The sequence below is a fragment of the Apostichopus japonicus genome, chromosome 21 (assembly GCF_037975245.1).
Source record: "Apostichopus japonicus isolate 1M-3 chromosome 21, ASM3797524v1, whole genome shotgun sequence".
Classification (NCBI taxonomy): Eukaryota; Metazoa; Echinodermata; class Holothuroidea; order Aspidochirotida; family Stichopodidae; genus Apostichopus; species Apostichopus japonicus.
The window spans coordinates 3,812,501-3,834,790 of record NC_092581.1 but is presented as its reverse complement, the minus strand read 5'-3'; the positions used below and the strand labels follow the sequence as shown (position 1 = coordinate 3,834,790).

The window sequence follows — 22,290 nt, the reverse complement described above, 5'->3', positions numbered from 1 at the left end:
TATGACCATGGCAATGTTACATCAGGTGAGTAAAACGGCTGCCTTATAGTTACTACACATCGGAGTTGTAAAAGCCTCTCGAGGGAAAATCGTATAGACTGACACACAAGAAAGATAACACACAGTACCGACAATGTATACAGACAATGAAGTACCGCTAGTTAACATTCCTCGAATTAACAGTTAAGCATAACAATAGCACTTAGCATACTTAGGATAACTACAACAATGATATAATTCCTATAACTATCTTAAAGCCTATACGTGTATAAATCCAACCCAAATATCAAAGCTATAGCTAACATTAGGCCTCCGAGCCTGTTTGTGACAGTTTTATGTATTATGCAAACCAATTACCGGTAATTAAGCCCCCATTACTGAATAGATGAGTAGTCAGATTTGCTTCGACCTATATCTGACCAGTGTTATTTAATGCTTGACTGTGCGTCAGCCTATTCTGAGGTAACATAACTGAAGAAATCATGCGATATGTGATGGTGGACTCTTTTAGTTTTCACAACGTATACGCTAAGCGGGCAAATATCAGTTACGGTAAACCATCTTTCTCTCATACATATTTTGCAAATAAGACCATATATCTTATATCGAAATTTCCATGTGATCATGAATGAAAGGCTTTCATTTCGTTGACCACGAACCCGACCTGAGCGTGTACTTAAACTTTGAAACTTCTCTTAACGCGAAGTCTGTCCTGTAAAAAATTCTGCGTATATTCCTCCCTATTGGTTGTTCCCACTCCTCTATCCTCAGCTGTTGCCGTCCGCCACGGAGGGAGTAAGTGATAGTAAGTGTAAGTTACAGAACAGCGGCAAGTTCTCAGTGCATATATAAGGAAGGTTGTAGAGCAGGGTTTCCCTAACTTTACCCCCGCCACCCCACGAACCCCCTGTGAATGTCAGAGTTGTCCACGAACCCCCAACTTTTCGAGACACGATCTGAGTCATTATAACACTATAATACGCACAACAGTACATCGTAAAAGATCAAGTATCCCATGCACGGTATGGTACTACTATGGCAACAAATTTGGGAAAAGAGTTTGTCAATAGGTATACGACTTTAATACATTACTAATTATATGATATATCAGATTTATTTCAACAAAAAGTACTCTAGGTTTGACTTTAGAAACGACTCACGAACCCCCTGGGATGGACTCACGCACCCCTGGGGGTTCATGCACCCCAGTTGTAGAGGGATTGAAATTCATGGGTAACATGCCCGACAGATTCTCTAGCGCCGTACTCCGGTTTCCGAGCAACACTGCTTTTTATTGGCCGATAAAGGAACGCTTCGTATTGTGAATATTTTTAAATGGCAAGGCCTCACTGTACCCCTGATTACCCCCCCCCCCGACTGACACCCATCCATGTTCAATATCCATGTAATGATGACTATGTCCCATATCTTCACTACTAACCCCAAATGATCAGCTATCGGCTAACCATTCATATTTCCTACTACTGCCAGCGGTTATATTATATTAGCATTGTTAAGATATGCGCGTTTCCACACGCACTGCATGCGCGTATGTGTGTATATATCTGAGTGTGTTCGTTTTTCCTCTTAATTTCTTAGAAAACATTGCGCTGTCCTAATGGTTAAAACTACTTCCCCTGATAAGATACTAAATAATTTCTTTGGAAAAAGTGAGGAAAAAACTCTACACTCTGATCTGTATTTATCTTTGTTTATCTTTTGTTAGGCTGTGAAGAGAGAAAAAAAAAACATTTTAATAGGTATAAACCAGGTGAAATTTTCTTTTAAGCTAATGTAAGAGGAACAAAGCCTATGTTTCCTGGTGAAGTTTGCATTTAATTCCCATGTATCCCTTGTTTTTGTTAAGTTTTATTGATTGATTGATTTTGTTAATTTTATACTGTTTAGAATCAAAAGTGAACTTGAAGCAAACAGGTGTGATGATATATATGATGCACACTGACAAATATGTTTGATGTTTTCCTTTCAAAATGTGCACACAATGTTCTTCTTCAAATTGGGAAACATTAATATATGAATACCCTTACACATTATTGATACCTTAGCATATTATGGAACCTTTTGGAATCAAAGCTCAAAAGAATAAAGTTTAACAAAAAGTAATATTAAAATATAAAAAAAACGAAACATCTGTGCCCTTGGTGTGCAACTATGTAATCACACCTGTTTGCTTCAAGTTCAATGCTGATTCAAACTGTTAAAATTTCAACTGTCAATATCTCAAAAAACGCAATGTGGGAATAAGATAGATGCAAATTGCAGGATGCTCAGTATTTCTCTCATTAGTTTAAAAATAAATTTCCTTCTAGACTGTCATTTTTTTAAGTTAAGTTCTTTTTTGCTGTTTTAAGTTTTTAAAAGATCTCATAAAGTAGTTTCACCTTGACCTTTCAAACATCATTTTCAGCTACATAGAATCATCAAGAATGTTTTGCTCCGGGCTCCATGCACGCGACTATGAACGGAACTAATTTTTTACCAGGTCAGGTCATTTGTGCGTTTGCTTTTTCCTTTTCATTTGGCTTTTAAGTTGGGGGGGGGGGATATTTAAATTAGCAAAGATGGCGAAAAGTTTTACTCTCGCAATTCACTTAAAAAATTACATTCAAAAAAATATCAAGATATAACGAATTCATAGTAATTCTAATAATAATATAAAAAAACATGAATGTTTTTCTACTTTCTATCAAATGACGTAAAAGTTGAAATGAGGTACTTATATGGATAGAGTACACCTATACCTGAGAAACATCAGTGTCATGTTTTATTCTTTTCATTATGATTATTATTTTATGTGTAGGTCTATATACACTGATACATAGACTAATAAATGCGTTGGATATAAAATACGCGTTAAGTCAACTTATCCAGAACCATGCAAATATCACAATGATAATAAGGTCAACAATCTAAGTCACGGCTCCATGATAGTCATTATCACCTCGTGAGGAGTCCCCCAAAAACAAAGTCCAACCATATCGACTGCTCGTTTTACCAGTAACATAAAAATTTATATACGAACCCTGTAGTTCCTTTCTGTCCGTTGACTTATGTGTGTTGCACAGTTTACAGTAGAAGTTGTGTAATGAGCTATAACGTTACTATATTCTTTGATTGATTCGTGAGATTTCATTAAAGGTAGGTGAGGTCATATATTGAAGTCATATCATCGTCATATATATATACATTTGCAATCGTAGTATATTTATATATATATATATATATATATATATATATATATATATATATATATAATATACGTCGTTCGTGTTGATGTTTATACTGTTCAGCTTTTCTTTCATATCGTTAGGCGTCAATCGTTGCTTGAAAAAGAATAAGTCATTGTTCTAAATGTTAACAGTGTTAATTAATATATTGTCTGTATTTATTATATATTTATCATCATAATGGCAGACTATTTAAATTTCCTTATTTATTGTTCTGAGTAATACTCCAACATGTTGTATCCAGATTAATCATTTGTTAGTTGACCCATTATTATAACGTTTATATTTTTACAGTTTATACATTGCATATTTCCACTTCCTCTAAATTCCGTAACCCCCCGCCCTTTGTTTTTGTTTCTTAAAAGAGCAACATTTAGCAAATAAACTAGATTTGGTGTTATATGCTTTAAAGGGACATTGAACTGATATTCAGTGTACGGGTTTAGACAGAGAGCTGGAAAACAGTTCCATCTAATAGAGTTTACCCCTCCCCCCCCATGGCATCAGTACCGAATAATGACATACACAGATCTACTCAAATAAGCTAGGTTTGGTGTATGCTTTAACGGTAAGTTGTGAAATGATATTCAGTGAACGGATGCACAGAGAGCTGGAAACAGCGCCCTCTAACAGAGTATCATCCCACCCCTCCCCTCTCTCTCTCCATGGTATCAACACCCAATAACATATATGTATACACATCTTACTCTAAGCAATATCGCTTTGGCAAAGTCAAACATTGAACTTGCATAAGTGGTTAATATATACCATGCATTTCGCTTCATTTACCTTTATATTACTTTTCGTATAAGAATTAAGTATTATGTAATAGGATTCGGTTTCTGAACAGAAAAACAAACAATGATTTGTAGGGAATAGGAAAATATGGAGTTTTACAATCTTTGAGGATAAACAACATTGCAAAGAAAAGTAATTGTGGCTTATTGATCCATAATTTATTAATGTGATCAGATATGCTATAATTAATTGGTTTCAGTAAGAAACTAGCTAGAATCTTTGCTATGGCTTTCTTGGCAAGTTTCGAACTTACTGTTTAATAATGCAAGAAACGTGTTTATCGAACATTAGCGTATGTGAATGTAATTCCACGTTATACCTTTTATCTTTAGAAAATGTGGGGAGATATTCTTGTAGTGCGGACGTTAGTTATTAATTTTTCCTGGCCTGTGTTGTATTGTATGCAAATTAGTTATATAGATAAACACAATGTGATAACCGTTGTGTATAGCAATAAATAAATTGTTTCTGTAATCGACAGCAGAAGAGTCAAAGTCCTATGTAAGTTTATAATAAACCACAGCAAATTGAGATAGGTACATACTAGATCAAGCTTAATATATTTTACCGCATCAACAATCATGTTCTTTGTTTCTCCAAGTTATATCAACAACAATGTATATGTAATGTTATATGATACTGTTTATGTTAAAGATGTATGAGTTTTGTGTTAAAAGATGTATTTATTACAGTATTTGGCGTGATGTTAAATAAGTTTGCGTCACTGTGTCATAAGCATTGTACATTTGGCAAGTAATTGAAATTATTCGCATGATAAATTTCAACTTCAGGTTCCAATGTTACGTACAAGATCTTTCGGTGACCGTAGCTTTTTGAATGCTGCACCATGTTTATGGAACTCCTTCTCGGTTGAAATGAGGTTTCTTTAGATGATATTATTCAATTCAAGCGCTGTCTTAAAACTTTTCTTTTCTCTCAACTCTATTAGTATTTGTACATTCAGCACCCGTAAAGCGCATTGAACAACTTTTGTTGGAGTGTGCGCTATATAAGACTAGTTATTATTATTCTCTCCAAAGATAAAGCCACGTTGCGCACTGCCACACCCTAACGGCGGTTGTTACTTGTTGTCGATGGTCATTGAGATTCCATATATTCGTACACACAGGAGGGGGTAGGAGCCGGGGGCACTGGGGGCTCGTGCCCCCCACACTTTTTCCCAAAATAGCAAATGTGCCCTACTGGCAAATAAAATGTGCCCCTTTGATGAGGAACTGTCTTTTGGATATCTGAAGCCTTTTTTAATTTTAATATTTTATTTTAATTATTCACGTGCACCATAATAGTCTTGATAGCATACTAACAAATATATATATTAAGTTATATGGCCGGTGTGTATCGGTTTATAGCATACCGAGTGGTGGTTGTGGAATGAGAAAGTGCCCCTCTGATGTTGTGCCCCCCCCCCCACACACTTTTTGGAAGCTTCCTACCCCCTGCGTACACAACATGACTCCACTAACTGAACTACTGGGTTCTGTTTAATTATCTGTGTTACAGTGTTTACATGGCTAATTAGTATATCCCTGACGGGTGAAATTTGTTGAAAACTTGGCAGTTTTAGTTGTGATTGGTGACACACTAGACGACCGTCGCATTTCATTTTGTTTTCATTTATTTATTTCCAGTAAAAATATAAATATTTATAAACAGGACATCAAAAGTGAGTACGTAATAAGGATATATTGTTTTCAAATTGTAGTGTACAAAAAACTGACAGATTCCGGTAGAATTCTGTAGGTTGAGGTATCACGTCTATAGTCGGCTTAAACTGATTGAATCTTCATTGTCGTAGTAGGCGTCGGGTGCAGTATACTAGTATAAGTACTGCACCCACGATTCTCTGTTTTTAGGACGGTCGTTTTGGGTCGGGCAGTGTGCTATGGAACGCCAAAATGACAGCAACGATGATAATATATAAGTAAGCGATGATGATATAAACTTCATAATACACTATGAACATTAATAGTATGACCTTTTAATTTAACATATATCATCGTGTACTTTTAGATCGTCTGAAGTTGCCGTCTTTTTGGCGTTCCATATAAGTGAATAGAGAGATACCGTATAAGCTACAAACATCTCTCATTGTGTGTTCAAATGGCATGCTTGTATGTGTTTGAGGGAAGGGTGGGGGGGGGGGGGTTGGTTGGTGTCATTACTCATACATATACTAATATCTGGCGGATTAAATTAGCAGTATTCCGTCTCTACGGTATCAAGGTTAAAAATCTTGTCTGCATTTTTGGACAATTTTCACAACTATATAATCATGACTAACCAGAAGTCTGTCATGTACGTTTAATCACATGTTCAATAATACGTTAGATACGTATATTCAAGTATAAATAATTATTGGAACTGTACCAAAACATCAAGGTTAAAATTTAAAATATGTATTAATGAATAAATAATTCTAAAACGTTACGTCGTCAAAAAGGAACTAAACCGAAGTGTAAATGGAGTGTTATAGTTTGCCACTCTTAAGATAAAAACATTCTGTTGTAACATTCTTATTATCTTTTACGATCATCGAATATTGTGTTAAAGGTTCCAAAACGTTTTAATCTGCAGAAAATATTTTATTAAACGGTAATATGTGACAAAAGGTGGTTGAATAATTTCCCGACAGTATTCATATGAACATATATACCAGCTAGAGTATATTAGCTAATTCGACCTTTCTCGTCACGTACAGCCTTCGTCTTCTCTTATAGAATTAGGAGAAAGTAAGAATAAGATACAGCCCGTGTTATTCATTAATTTTATTATCATTCTTCTTCTTCTTTGTGCTATCTAGTTTGTTTATCCCACATTTTTGTTTCCTTGCCTTATTATCAAATTGAAGTAGTGATTCAAATAGTTGTTTTGTCCTTCAAAATCATTCTTTTTGTTTTTGCAAATAGACAATTCCAACAAAGTCATACCGAAAATGAAAATTACAACATTTTGGGGTATACAATCGCTGTCGATGATATGAGTTTCAACATTCAATACATAATAAGCAACCATAGAAATAAAAAGGTTTTGAAACTTAAAGTTTGCCACAATGACTTTAATTTTGTGATATTCTTCCAAAAGTCTGTGTTGTGTATAACGTTTGATAGACATTTCTAACGCTTGTTAGTTTCTATACCAACTATACATACAAAGGTTGGACGTAGTTATAATATAAATACGGTTAATTATTAATCATGAATAGGCATGAGGCATAATAGTCATGAATAGGCATGAGGTTTCACTTCCTTGATGGAAGAAGGTATACCTTACGATCACTTCTATTAATGATTTTTAATATAAAACTGGCAAGATTAAACTTTCATTTTTTCGAGTTCCTGGCATAAAATAGAGAATAGAGTAGAGGAATAGAAAGTATTGTAAGAAAAAGTGTAATGGTTAGCCACGATATTCGAGCAATAAATTGTGGATTATCAAATTAAGTATCAGCCAGGTAAACAGGACTTATCAGTCGCTAAATCCGGGTTTATCGAACTTTATTCAGTATATCCTGGTTCCTGGTTTATGGGTGATAATCGTGGGCTATCAAAAGAACAAAAAAAAACATTTTCGGTCAATAAATTCGGTCATTTGCATTGGTGAAAAGTCTGGAGTATCTACGCTAAACCTTAAATTTAGTGAGGTAAAAGTTTAATCCGATAAACGATAAAAACCAGGTTTGTCCTATATTCTGTTTTATCGAAATAACTTGGGCTATTGTTATTCATTATTGGGATAGGGTATATTTGGGGAATCCCCGCCGGTTTATATATGGCTGAAAAAAACTCTGGATTATCAAATGGAAAAGCCATAAAGCGATAAAGCACATTTAGCGGTCTATAATTAGGCAAATTTATCGAAATTACTTGAAACATCGGCCGAGAATCCTGATGGATCAAATGGGACGACTTCATGTAAAAATGTATGGTTTGTCGGTACATCATGCTGTTATAATAATAATAATAATAATAATAATAATAATAATAATAATAATAATAATAATAATAATAATAATAATAATAATAATAATAATAATAATAATAATAATAATAATAATAATAATAATAATAATAATAATAATAATAATAATAATAATAATAATAATAATAATAATAATAATAATAATAATAATAATAATAATAATAATAATAATAATAATAATAATAATAATAATAATAATAATAATAATAATAATAATAATAATAATAATAATAATAATAATAATAATAATAATAATAATAATAATAATAATAATAATAATAATAATAATAATAATAATAATAATAATAATAATAATAATAATAATAATAATAATAATAATAATAATAATAATAATAATAATAATAATAATAATAATAATAATAATAATAATAATAATAATAATAATAATAATAATAATAATAATAATAATAATAATAATAATAATAATAATAATAATAATAATAATAATAATAATAATAATAATAATAATAATAATAATAATAATAATAATAATAATAATAATAATAATAATAATAATAATAATAATAATAATAATAATAATAATAATAATAATAATAATAATAATAATAATAATAATAATAATAATAATAATAATAATAATAATAATAATAATAATAATAATAATAATAATAATAATAATAATAATAATAATAATAATAATAATAATAATAATAATAATAATAATAATAATAATAATAATAATAATAATAATAATAATAATAATAATAATAATAATAATAATAATAATAATAATAATAATAATAATAATAATAATAATAATAATAATAATAATAATAATAATAATAATAATAATGGACGTTTATAATTCACCGGTATCCGTCAAAAAAGAAGCTCATGACGCAGTGACACAAACAGTGCGACGTGTGAATTAGATGAAATAGTTTTCTCTCGATTAATGACTATGCAGGCAATAAGACTTCAATTTACTTCTCCAGACAAATAGAAAGCCTTGCCGTCAAAAATAATCAGAAACGATCATTCGCCAATCCTAAAACGAGTAAATGATGACTGATCAAATGTGTCATATTACAATATATCGCTGATTTAACTTATACACACTAAAGTGGTCACTTTTCAAGCCATCAAAGTTCTCATGATGAAATTTTTCATCCCAGATAACATTAACCATGACATAATATTTTGATTGTTTGGCAAATCGTGTAATATGAAAATTGTTATTACCGTTTACAACTGTAACCCGTGGTTCGTCCGCCCTCTATTTAGGTTAAAGTAATTGCCCCCTAACCCAGAAGAAATAAAGACTCAAAACCCAAGTTATTAAATTGTCCCAACACGTACTGAATTTATACGGTCAGGGTAATCGATTATTGAGACGGGAGAGATCAATTCCCCCGTTTGAATACGGTGTGGTATACACTTAAAGGCTTAATATGATAATGCTTAAACAAAGTAACAATGAATGTTACCCCACAGTAGTGAGATAAACCCCCTTCTAGATTAATACACTCCCCGTTGCATGCACTTATCCCCAGCTAGACTATACAAATTCCCCCTACTTAATATCGCGCGCTAACTGATCAGTTCGCGGACATCACAGGCTCAGGCGAAGTTCCTGCGACCCTCAAAGTATGGAGCACCGGTCCTCAACACCAGTCTGGAGAGAAGGTTACCAAACAGTGATAAAACATTACCACTACGATGACATCTAAAATATTTCAATATGCTTAACTACTGTTGCCAAACACTTTAAATCTGATCAAATCAATATATCAAAATAATACAACAATGAACTTCTTGCAAGGGTGTATAAACTCCACGGTAAAACATGAGATAACCCTTTCTCAATCAGTACTAATCCCTTATCACAATAGTATACCCGTTTGTGTACAAACGAGGATCAACAGTATTCTGCAACAACGCCCCCACTTGGATATAACACAAAGCTCAGGTCTCTGTACTCATGGGCATATTGCTAAGCCTAACAACCCTAGCTATTAATACTAACATCCAATACAGAAGGGCTCTCATAACACAATTATATCGCCTTATAGGCCAAAACAGCCTATTTATCTTAGAAAACCCCACATTCTACACATAATCTATCACACAGTAAACTTTATTCAATAACTGTCACCGTAAACAATTTAGTCTTTCACCAACTAATCAACTAATCAAATGCTCGGTTATATCAGCGAACAATGCTGACACTCCGCTGTGCACTACACACAACAGGCTACGTATGCTACAATACACTAACAAACACAGCACATCGCAGGGACTCGATGTGAATACTTTATTATCAAAATTAACTTAAAACAAAAGGGAAAACCGTACCTGGAGAGCTGCCAAGTAATCTGCTACAGAAGGTCTCAAGACAAAACCACAAAACACCAGCTGACAAATGGAACCAAGTAAACTATGCCTTACAGAGGATAGCAAGGCTAACAAGGCTGCACGGGTAAAGATGGCTACCAGGCAACAAAAACCTAGACATGTGCAGTGGCAGAATATAACAGTAAACCCTCTAATTAATTCTATACAGCGCCACCAATTAAAGTAACACATCACTTTCAAAGGGTTACATTCTCCCCTCCCTAAATCTGCCATGTCCTCAGGGCAACTAAAGATATAACTATACAGTGGTCTCCATTTGAATCATGAAGGAATGACTATAACTGGGAACACCCAAAGCTGGATATGTGAATCTGGCTAACTTTTTCGAAATTCTCTTTGACGTTCGCACCTGCTGCCTGAGGTCATCGGATTCCTCAGACTCCCCTCCCAAATCAGCAGCTACAGCTAGTGGAGACTCCTGTTCTCCATCTGCAGTTTCCAGCTGAGGGGACTGGTCTTCAGTCATTTCTCCTGCCAAACTATTTTGTAATTTGGCGTCATTCTCTTCACTAGTACTATTGTCCAGCTGCTCTTCCTCTTTACTTTTGGGATCATTTTTCCCAATAATATCCGGCGGAGCTTCTGGTTGTAACTGCGCAGAGGCAGATTCAGGAGGATGAACTTCATCCATAGGTTGTACATCATCAGTTCCACTTTGGTTTTCCAAGCCTTTAGGTTCCGTTTTCGTCCGGAGCAATTCAGATGACTCTTCATCGTGCAGGTCTTTATCTGCTGTGGTGACGTCATTCTGCCTAGGGAGAACATCTTCAGTGTCTCCACTGATTAAGTCATCTGTTACCTGACATGGCCTTTTAGCTGCACCTGGTACAAATGGAAGGATTGCAGGATTAAGCGTGAATCTTGCTCTCTCAGAGGTTCCTATAAGGAGTGGCATCTGGGGTTTAGGAACTACAGATACAGGCCTCTCATTGGTTAGCACACACTCAGTTTCGTCTACACTCTCCACTTCATCACCAGAATCGTCAGCTCCTTCGGTCCTACCTTTGCGGTCCGCTTTTTTCTTTGTAATGGTAGTCTTACCTCGTTCAGAGAATCCTCGTTGGGAAGCAGCCAAGCCCTCCATATTACTCTCTGCATCTCTGATTGGTAACAAGTGATTCCTGTGATAGGTTTTAATTTTTCCACCATTCTTAGGCTGGAGTCTATACACTGGGCTGTCTGACATCTGGCTGATAATCACCCAGGGAGTAGGATTCCATCGATCTTTCAGTTTAGCAGGTCCTCTTTGTCCCAAATTCCTAACTAACACCAAGTCTCCAGAGGCCAATTTGTTTTCTCGAACTTTAGCATCATACCTCCCTTTGTTTGCAGCACCAGATTTACTAGAGTTCTTGTGGGCAATGTCGAAGGCATTACATAGTTGATCCTTCAATTCAGCCACATACTGAGTATGGCTCCTGGAAGCATCTGTACTCCAAGGATTCACACCAAATTTCACGTCAGCCGGTAATTTAGCTTCCCTTCCGAACATTAGCATATAAGGTGAGAAACCTGTGCTGTCATTGGTAGAGCAGTTATAAGCATGTACTAGAACTGCTAAGTGCTGACTCCATTTCTCTTTCTGATCTGCCTCTAACGTCCCTAACATGTTGAGTAGAGTTCTGTTGAATCGCTCTGGTTGGGGGTCACCTTGGGGATGGTAGGGGCTGGTGCGGGACTTCTTGACTCCTAACAATCTAGTCAACTCCTGGATTATCTTGGATTCAAAATCCCTCCCCTGATCTGTGTGCAATCGCTCAGGAAGGCCATAGTGCACAAAATATTTTTCCCACAAGATCCTAGCCACCGTAATAGCCTTTTGATTCTTCGTTGGAAAGGCTTGCGCATATCGGGTGAAGTGGTCAGTAACCACTAATATTGACTTATATCCAAATTTGTCTTCTTCCAAAGACAGAAAATCCATGCAGCAAAGCTCCAGGGGTCTAGTGGTCTTGATGGTCTTCAATGGTGCAGCTGGGGGTGGAAGACTCTTCCGTGCCACACATCTCCTACAGTTGGACACCCAGGAGTGTATATCGGATGCCATACGAGGCCAGTAAAATCTGGATCGTACAAAAGCAGTCGTCCTATCTACACCTAAATGACCTTGATCATCGTGGAGGGCAGTTAAAATTTCCCGCCTTAGAGATTTTGGTAACACTATGTGGGTAACAGAGAGCCCTAGTTTTGAGTTCATCGTCTCCCTATACAATATATTATCTTTAATCTTCAGCTGGTCGAAGGTTCTTAACATGACTTTCACTTCATCAGTTTCTTGCACTCGATTTGATGGTTTCTGCTTTTTCTGAACATAGTCCATCATATTCCGAATATCTATGTCCTGCCTCTGAATCTCTGCCCAGTCCACATGACCTCCAATAGTGTTTTCAGTGGGCTGAACATACACATCGGGAATTGCCTCGGCTGACATCGCCAGTGATACCACAAGAGGGTGAACGTCACCACTATGACCAGTGTCAAAGTCCTCCTTACCAATACCTGGTATAACTTCTATTCCTACTGCACAGGCAATAGCCTGCAAGGTCTCCAGGGTAACTAGGCCTCCTTCTGACCCACTATCGTACCTTTCCCCTCTCAACTTCTGCTTGAGCAGTTCTTGTTCCTTCACATCATTGTAGAGCCCGCCCCCATTTGGTCTACGAGACAAAGCATCGGCATCTATGTTCTTCTTTCCGGATCTATAGTGAATAGTAATATCATAATTAGTTATATCCGCTAGCCATCTCTGGCCGGTGGCATCTAGCTTAGCTGACGTAAGCACATACGTCAACGGGTTATTATCCGTCATTACCTTGGTTCCCCTAGCTCGATATAGATAGTCTCTAAATTTTTCACACACCACCCATTTCAGACCCAGAAACTCTAATTTATGGGCTGGATAATTCCTCTCAGATGGGGTCAAACTTCGGCTAGCATAGGCCACTGGATGTAGTCGGCCGTCAACTTCTTGGTATAAGACTCCTCCTAAGCCCTCTCTACTGGCATCAGTGTGAACTACAAAAGGTTTTGAGAAGTCAGCAAACACCAACACTGGAGCGGAGCACAGTTGATCCTTCAGGCTCTGGAATGCCAGTTCACACGCATGAGTCCAGTCGTTCCCAAAGGGTCGGGTTGGAGACACAATAGGGGTTTTAGATTTTGCGCCCTTCTTCCGTGCACAGTCACCCCCTGCAGTCAGTCTGTGTAAAGGGTAGGCAATCTGTGAGTAGCCTGACACAAATCTTCGATAAAATCCTGCAAAGCCAAGAAATGATCTTAACTCTCTGACATTTGTCGGGCGAGGCCAACTCTTTAATGCTTCCAACTTATCTGGGTCTGTTTCAACTCCCTTTTCTGATATTATGTGCCCAAGATACTTCACGCTCCGACAACCAAACTGACACTTATCTGGAGAAATCTTGAGTCCAAACTCAGCCAATCTGTCTAGTACCTTGTCTAACCTGTCCTCCATTTCCTCCAGGGATTTTGCAAATACAATGATATCATCCATATACACTAAAGCCTCAGTCAGATTCAAACCAGCCATGCACCGTTCCATTAGCCTCTGAAACGTGGCCGGTGCCCCTTTTATGCCTTGGGGCAGTCTGCGGAATTCATAGAAACCCAAAGGACAGATGAACGCAGTTTTCTCTTGATCATCCTTTTTCATAGGTATTTGGTAATATCCTGATTTCAGGTCAATAACTGAAAACCACTTGCATCCGCTCATGCAGTCCAGAGCTTCCTGCACCAATGGGACAGCATACTGATCCGGAAGGGTCCTGGCATTCAATTTCCTGTAATCCACGCACAGGCGTATATCCCCATTTTTCTTTCGAACAATCACTATGGGTGATGCATATTGACTTCTGGACTCCTGGATGATTTTACTATCCAGCAACTGATGAAGGTGTGCCCGTAAATCATTTAAGTCGGACAATGCAAGTCGTCTGGATCTCTCTCTGAAAGGTCGTTCATCATTTAGTTTTATTTCATGTTCCACCTGCTTAGTTTCACCGAAATCCCACTCTCCCATTGAAAACACCTTTCTTCTAGCAACAAAGGACTGGATTAACCGTTCCTTCCATTCAGGGCTAACGGGACCCCAGCGGAATGGAAGCCTCTTAAACTCTTCAGTAACGTCAGGGTTGCTGGTGACATCCACTGTACTTAGGTTGCAACTTACTTGAGCTGTTTGCATGTCATCAGGCCGGGTACATAACTGTGGCACCACCACCTCAGCAATGATAGTTCCAGGTCTCAATGCAATGTCCTTCTCTCCTTGGTTCCAAATACTGATTTGAACTTTGCAGAATGTGGCACCAGGTAGCTGTCTCACATGAGGGGTCATACCTAAATTTGGAGGAAGTCCTTTCTCCGGGGCATCCACTAGTACAAGCTGATTTGACGTGCACCGTGAGTGCATCACACCAGTCACTTCTAACATCTTACCAGCCGGGATACAAATGTTCTCATTTTTCTTTGTACGCACAGATCCAACTCGCCCATCAGGTCCCAGTTTTTCCAATTCGTCTAGGGACACATAAATCATACGGCAGGTGGTTGAAATATCTAAGTCTTGCAGATAACTTTTTCCACCAATCTGTCTACAGGCCTCGTGGCACTGCTTAAAAACACCAGAGTTAGTCCCAATGATGAGAGGGCAGGTGGCTGAATCTCGTCCATCTGGAACAACAATGGCTAGAGTGTTAAATGATTTGGCTGTTCCACAAAACTTGGAAGGGAATTGTATCTCTATCTCACTATATCCTAAATAGGGAATAGTTCCGTCCCCACCATGCCTGATCACCAAATCCTCCAAAGGATACATCTCTCGGCTTAAGCTCTTAAAGAAACCTTCAGATATTAAGGTTACCTGGGACCCACTGTCAATTAGGCAACTGATAGGTTGTTTATCCACAAAGCAATCCTGCCTATTTGCTTTTCCCACTAGCCCAGGGGGAATGTTAGAATGGTGAGCATTTTTGGTTGGTTCAGATGAGAGGCAATCTACGTATTGGACCCCTGAGTGCCTCTGCCCATGGATCCTTGTGGGTTTCCCTGACCCAGCACGAATTGGATCAGTTTTCTGTTTACCGTCTGGATATCGGGGTCAAAGCGGCATGTCCGGCTGATATGCCCAGTACGGCCACAGTTAAAGCAAAAATTAGGGCTCTGGTTCCTGTTATTTCCAGAGGTCCACTGTCTGTATTCCCGGGGAGCTTCTTCTGACTCTGGCTCCACAACCTTTGGGGAACCCGATACCTTGAGGGCACGAACTTCTGCTTCAAGTCGTTCAAGACGGTCACTAGCTTTTAGATCATTCATTTCCTTCTTTGGTTTTTCCTCACTAGTTGTTGTGATGCTAGCTGCGGTGACACCCACTGGTTTTCTCTGGGTCTTGTGGTTTCTAGACTGTCGCTGTTGGGACTTGCAATCTTGCTCCTCTTCATACCTCCTTAGCATACTCAGCAGAGAGATGAAACCTGGGGGGTCGGTGAGCCTGTCTCGTAGTTGGAGGGTTGTGATGAGCAGATCGTCAAATAAGAGCCCTCTGATAAATTGTCGAAGTCTGATGCGGTTGACATCTCCGGGAACCAATCCTCCCTTTCTTAAAACATGCCGAATCGCACTCTGCAAACGAGAAAGATATGCTGAGGGCTTCTCTTCATTGTTCTGCTTCATGCTATGGTATTTGATTAGCAGTTCTTCTCCACTCTCGGTTGTTCCAAATACTGCCTCCAGGGCGGCAAGGTAGTCCTCGGAAGTCGCAGATGGGAGATCCTGTTTTAGGTCTGAAATAATCTGGGATGCTGGGGGACGTAATGATTCCCTGATCCTCTTACGTTTCTCAATTTCTGACACCCCAGTCCATTCGGCCAGGAGACCCTCCACCTGCTCTACCCACGAGCTCCATTCCTCTTCATCTCTGGACAGATTGTCTTTCCCAGAAAAGAACTTGAGGCGTCGGTAGGAAGATGCGAGAGTGTACTGCAACTCTGTCACAGGAGTGGTATTGTTGTCTCGGTAGCCTAGTTCACTCACCATCATTCGCTCTGTTGAATCTGTTGACTGTAGGCTTTCACCCAGGGGTATAATTTTGAACCACAGCTGTTCCTTCGCAACCCTAATGGTTGCATGTTTTCCAAATTCTTGGTCACCTATATCCATCTCATACTCGCAAAGAACAAGAGTCTCTGTCATCCCCCCTCGGGTTACCTCTTTACGACTAATCCCCACCAGACCCCTAGGGAGACCTCTGGCTAGACTTTCAAGTAACGCTCTAGTGGTAGATTGAGTATGCCTAGCTGTGAGCAATATTGCTCGTGACTCAGCCACATCTTCCTTTTTACACCACTCCCTCCCTATAGTGATCACTTCAGATTCACTTTCTAGTGAAGCAGTGTATGGCCTGGCCATACTTACTGGACAGCTCTCCAACTGGTGGTACCTTAATCGTTAGTAAAAAATATAGTGCAGCAAATATAAATAACAAACAAGGGAACCACACTCCCGTCTCATAGAACACTAAGATGCTTCACTAAACTCTTGCTAAGTTTTTTTTTTTCAAGAGAAGTGTGTTCCCGGATAGGCCCCCAAATGTAACCCGTGGTTCGTCCGCCCTCTATTTAGGTTAAAGTAATAGCCCCCTAACCCAGAAGAAATAAAGACTCAAAACCCAAGTTATTAAATTGTCCCAACACGTACTGAATTTATACGGTCAGGGTAATCGATTATTGAGACGGGAGAGATCAATTCCCCCGTTTGAATACGGTGTGGTATACACTTAAAGGCTTAATATGATAATGCTTAAACAAAGTAACAATGAATGTTACCCCACAGTAGTGAGATAAACCCCCTTCTAGATTAATACACTCCCCGTTGCATGCACTTATCCCCAGCTAGACTATACAAATTCCCCCTACTTAATATCGCGCGCTAACTGATCAGTTCGCGGACATCACAGGCTCAGGCGAAGTTCCTGCGACCCTCAAAGTATGGAGCACCGGTCCTCAACACCAGTCTGGAGAGAAGGTTACCAAACAGTGATAAAACATTACCACTACGATGACATCTAAAATATTTCAATATGCTTAACTACTGTTGCCAAACACTTTAAATCTGATCAAATCAATATATCAAAATAATACAACAATGAACTTCTTGCAAGGGTGTATAAACTCCACGGTAAAACATGAGATAACCCTTTCTCAATCAGTACTAATCCCTTATCACAATAGTATACCCGTTTGTGTACAAACGAGGATCAACAGTATTCTGCAACAACGCCCCCACTTGGATATAACACAAAGCTCAGGTCTCTGTACTCATGGGCATATTGCTAAGCCTAACAACCCTAGCTATTAATACTAACATCCAATACAGAAGGGCTCTCATAACACAATTATATCGCCTTATAGGCCAAAACAGCCTATTTATCTTAGAAAACCCCACATTCTACACATAATCTATCACACAGTAAACTTTATTCAATAACTGTCACCGTAAACAATTTAGTCTTTCACCAACTAATCAACTAATCAAATGCTCGGTTATATCAGCGAACAATGCTGACACTCCGCTGTGCACTACACACAACAGGCTACGTATGCTACAATACACTAACAAACACAGCACATCGCAGGGACTCGATGTGAATACTTTATTATCAAAATTAACTTAAAACAAAAGGGAAAACCGTACCTGGAGAGCTGCCAAGTAATCTGCTACAGAAGGTCTCAAGACAAAACCACAAAACACCAGCTGACAAATGGAACCAAGTAAACTATGCCTTACAGAGGATAGCAAGGCTAACAAGGCTGCACGGGTAAAGATGGCTACCAGGCAACAAAAACCTAGACATGTGCAGTGGCAGAATATAACAGTAAACCCTCTAATTAATTCTATACAGCGCCACCAATTAAAGTAACACATCACTTTCAAAGGGTTACACAACGTCAAACATTATAGCAGGCATGCACTCAATGATATATACCTAAATGATATAATTTTTTCAGAAATACGGGAATAAACAGAAAATATGGGACAAATTTAGTAATTATATTGTGTTCCGATATCAAATTGCCTTTTACGCTTGGGCCAAAATACAAGGAATAGGCAAATGACCGTAGTGCACTTATTCGTTCGTCCGCCGCTACTTCAAACACAAGGTGTCTCGACTGGAAAAAAAAATGAAAACAAAGTATGTTGTTTTATATTTTATTTTATCTCGAACAATACACCGTCATATACTTATTTGATATGAATTGTTTTGTAAATATCTTGCTTTCCCTACCAGGACTTCTTTTTTATCGCTTGTCATCAATTTTAATTTTATTTTTATTTACGAATGGCCAATATCCTATTTTCGCAGAAAAATTAAATCTTGGTACTAAGTTCTTACCAGTTTATCGATTACGATAATCGTGGCATTCGTTAATTAACAACATCTTTGACAGAAAGTGAGATACAAATCTATAACACGCGACTTTAATTGAAGTATAGTCTATAAATGTTATCGGTTCTAATTTCAGCCTCTGAAGAAGGTCCTGCTAGGATCGAAACGTCAGGCCCTCTTCCTTTTACACATTCTCTTACACATGCTCTTTAGTGGATAAGCAGTTTTCTACCAGTTTTCGGTTTTAATTTCATGTGATTCTCTGACTAACAGCTATAGTATGACAATTTGGTATCAGGAAGATCATATAGTTACGTCTTGCGTTGTTTATAACCAGGTTCTTATTCAACGAAGTCTGTAACGCTGTTTATGTAATATTTATCTTGAGACACGTTCGTAACTGTAACGGCTATAGATTGAATCACTGTAGTATTTAACATCAATCGTATTTGGAGTTTTCTATTCTTTATATTTTGCAATTTAATTATTATTTTTCATTATTTTTATAATGCGTATACTAATACTAGATTTTTTATTGTTACCAAACTTGTCGGACAAGTCTTTCATAGCTATACAAAATGCAATATTTTGGAAACATTGCTGACAGAAAAATTTATCCAATATTCATCAAGTTATCGCAACATTCCGCTGACTTTGTCCATTTCCATGATTAAAAATGAATCGTACCGAAATAGATTAATCTTCGAAAAACCCATATTGCAACCTATTAAACTATTTTAAAAAATCATACATCCATGTAATGCCCCCCCCCCACCCCCTCTTTTGCATTTATTTCGTTCTATCATTATTTTTGGCTTTGTTGTATGTTTTTTGATAATTCAGTTTTCACTCAAAGGTTTTGCTGAAGATATCACTAGGGGAGTCGAACATTTCAATTCTAAACGTTAAGATAAATTTGTGCTCTAAATTTCATTTTACTATATGTGCTTCTTTTTCAACTGAATCCTTATATCATATATATATATATATATATATATATATATATATATATATATATATATATATATATATATATATATATATATATATATATATATATATATATATATATATATATATACAGTATATATACAGTATATATTTGGATATATGTATATATATATCCAAATATATATATATCCAATTATATATATCCAAATATATATATCCAATTATATATATCGAAATATATATATCCAAATATGTATATATATATATATATATCCAAATATAAGATGCATTAACATACCGCAAAACATATCGTTCGCCTGAAGACTTCATTGAAAAAGAACCGTTCTTTAGCCTACCGTCGTTATTAGGATACATCTCTACACTATTCCTGTGTAGGTCCTACACATGGAAATGCATCCCTCTATTTCACTATAACTCTCACATGTCTTATCATAATAATTACAAACCTAACTGTTGTTTCGTTCTTTGCTTTGTGAATTAACGAGAAATTTGAAAGTTTTACTATAAATTTCTACTGTTGGTCATATACGTACCTTCCACATGTACAAGGTATGCTTTGGCTGTGGTGTGATTTCGAACACACTCGTAAAGACCTTCCTGTGATAGTACGGCTGGCTTAATAAGAAGTGAATTATTCATTAAGAGTGACAGACTTCGTGAAAATTGTTTCTGAATCAATACGCCACCGAGGTAAAGAACCCTTTTCTTGAATTTCCACTGATTAGAAAATCCCTTTCCATGACAGCCAGGCAGTAGGACCTCATCTGACGCAATAACAGTTGTGTTACGAACATCCATTGAAGTAAAAATCGGAATATTACAAGAAAACGTACAAAGAGACAGACAAAGTAATAGCAGATTCATTCTGAAATTGGTCAAGAATTTATCTTTAAAATTTTGCAAAATGTAGATGTAGTTATATTTAGTGTACAGTCTCCGGGCAAACATTGATTGAAACAGCCAACTAGCATCCCATCTATGATCTGGTATAAATTTCTTAGGTGTTCCGAGGCAATATAAATAAGTACGGATGTTCATAGTTGACATACAATTCCTTGCAGAAATGAAGATTGAAGAAGAATTGAGAGAAAAGAGAAAAACTACTGTTATAAAATGTTGTTTAAAAATTTTCATGTTCGTATTATTCCCAAGAAACTCTCATTGTTCAAAAGCGACAGAAACATCAAATTTGTCACGAAAAACCAGTTTTGTTTTTGCTTTAGTTGGTACTGACTGCATAACAATTCATTTTATGGTGATTTATTGTATTTAAAATATGCCTGGAAAAGGCAGTTATCTCTTACCATAATACGCAGCTTATATGTCAAAGACATGGTATTTGAGCAGTATACTAAACTGATGGATTAACAGGGATGGTTTTTTTCACACACAGGTTGTCATCATGGGAGGCACCGCATTAATATTTATCCTCTTCATGTTGACACTCCTACACGGTGAGTATTATTTTACCTAATTTTAAAGCCCATACCATTTAAGTTAAAGATTTGCACTTGTTCGCTAGTTTGAAAAAAAAAAACATCAAGTGAGTATATACCCCAAACAAGATTTCAATGTCAACTGATGGAACCTGATAAGACATAGCTAAGTCAAATTGTTTCCACCAAATATATTTCAACAAAGGGTATAAATACTGATTTATTTTATTCTGAATAAAACAAAATTGTTAGCGCAATGCGTATCCACTAAAAAGGGCCTGTGTAAGAGAATGTGTAAAAGTAAGAGGGCCTGACGTTTCGATCCTAGCAGGATCTTCTTCGGAGGCTGAATGACAAGTAACAGTAACAGAAGGGACAAATACACACACAGAATACAGACAGGTTAATGAGCATGGTGAACACCAAGAGATAGATGTAAGGGGATTAGTAGACAAGGGATGGAGAGAAGAAAGAAAGAAACCAACAGGGGAAGAGGAGAGGTAGGAGATAAACTGTGGAGGGAAATGCACGGGCGACATGCAAAGACAATTAATGTCCAAAGAACAAAAGAACCGTGGCTAACTTCTCTCAAGTTCATTATTGGAAATAATATTATGCCTTGTCAAGTTACTGATTTCCATGGTGATGGAATTTTAGTATAGATTTATACAGGGGCGGATCCAGGGGGGGCCGACCCGGCCCCGGCCCCCCCTTTTTGGAAATCAGTTGCGTTTTTTTATGTGGGAGTACTTCAAATTCCTAATAGGCATACCTTGGTGAAAGAAAAGCCTAATATATATCCAGCTGCTCTTCCCTGAAACGCGATCGTTTTTATTCCAAATTTGAAACTAAGGCAATTATCAGGCCTACGCGACATCACGTATTAATTAGATACGGCTCAGTACTATAGTGCTGACTATTACTGTCAGGGAAAATCAATGCACAGTTAGCAAGTATATCATAATTATCTGAATGAATTATCAGTATGAATTTTCGCGCAAAAGAAAAAACGAATCGACGCAATAACAGTGTATCCATTGTA

The 22,290-nt window shown here is 37.1% G+C and overlaps 2 protein-coding genes across 7 annotated transcripts in view; one reads left to right on the top strand and one right to left on the bottom strand.

Moving 5' to 3' along the window:
- LOC139962847 (uncharacterized) overlaps positions 1 to 22,290 on the top strand; it is a 47,302-nt gene that overhangs the window by 6,902 nt on the left and 18,110 nt on the right. For 2 of the 6 annotated variants that reach the window (XR_011791380.1, XM_071963218.1), the window contains exons 1-2: positions 3,010 to 3,159; positions 21,206 to 21,266. Coding sequence is in view for 5 of the 6 variants with exons in the window: in XM_071963218.1 (XP_071819319.1) it covers positions 21,215 to 21,266 (52 nt within the window). In the remaining variant the exon portion in view is untranslated. Of the gene's footprint in view, positions 1 to 468; positions 553 to 2,428; positions 2,504 to 3,009; positions 3,164 to 21,204; positions 21,267 to 22,290 lie in introns of those variants that run through there. The other 4 variants (XM_071963223.1, XM_071963221.1, XM_071963222.1 and 1 more) reach the window with 4 other exon arrangements.
- Positions 15,316 to 18,399, bottom strand: LOC139962851 (paraneoplastic antigen Ma1-like). The gene is made up of 2 exons (XM_071963231.1): positions 18,147 to 18,399; positions 15,316 to 17,466 (listed from the first exon to the last, which is right to left on the bottom strand). Exon 2 carries the CDS (start codon positions 16,860 to 16,862, stop codon positions 15,453 to 15,455), a length of 1,410 nt encoding a protein of 469 aa, XP_071819332.1. The 5' UTR covers positions 16,863 to 17,466; positions 18,147 to 18,399; the 3' UTR covers positions 15,316 to 15,452.

What these genes read in the sequence shown, in the direction of transcription:
- LOC139962851 (XM_071963231.1), bottom strand. Translation starts at nt 16,862, where the DNA reads ATGGCCAGGCCATACACTGCTTCACTAGAAAGTGAATCTGAAGTGATC.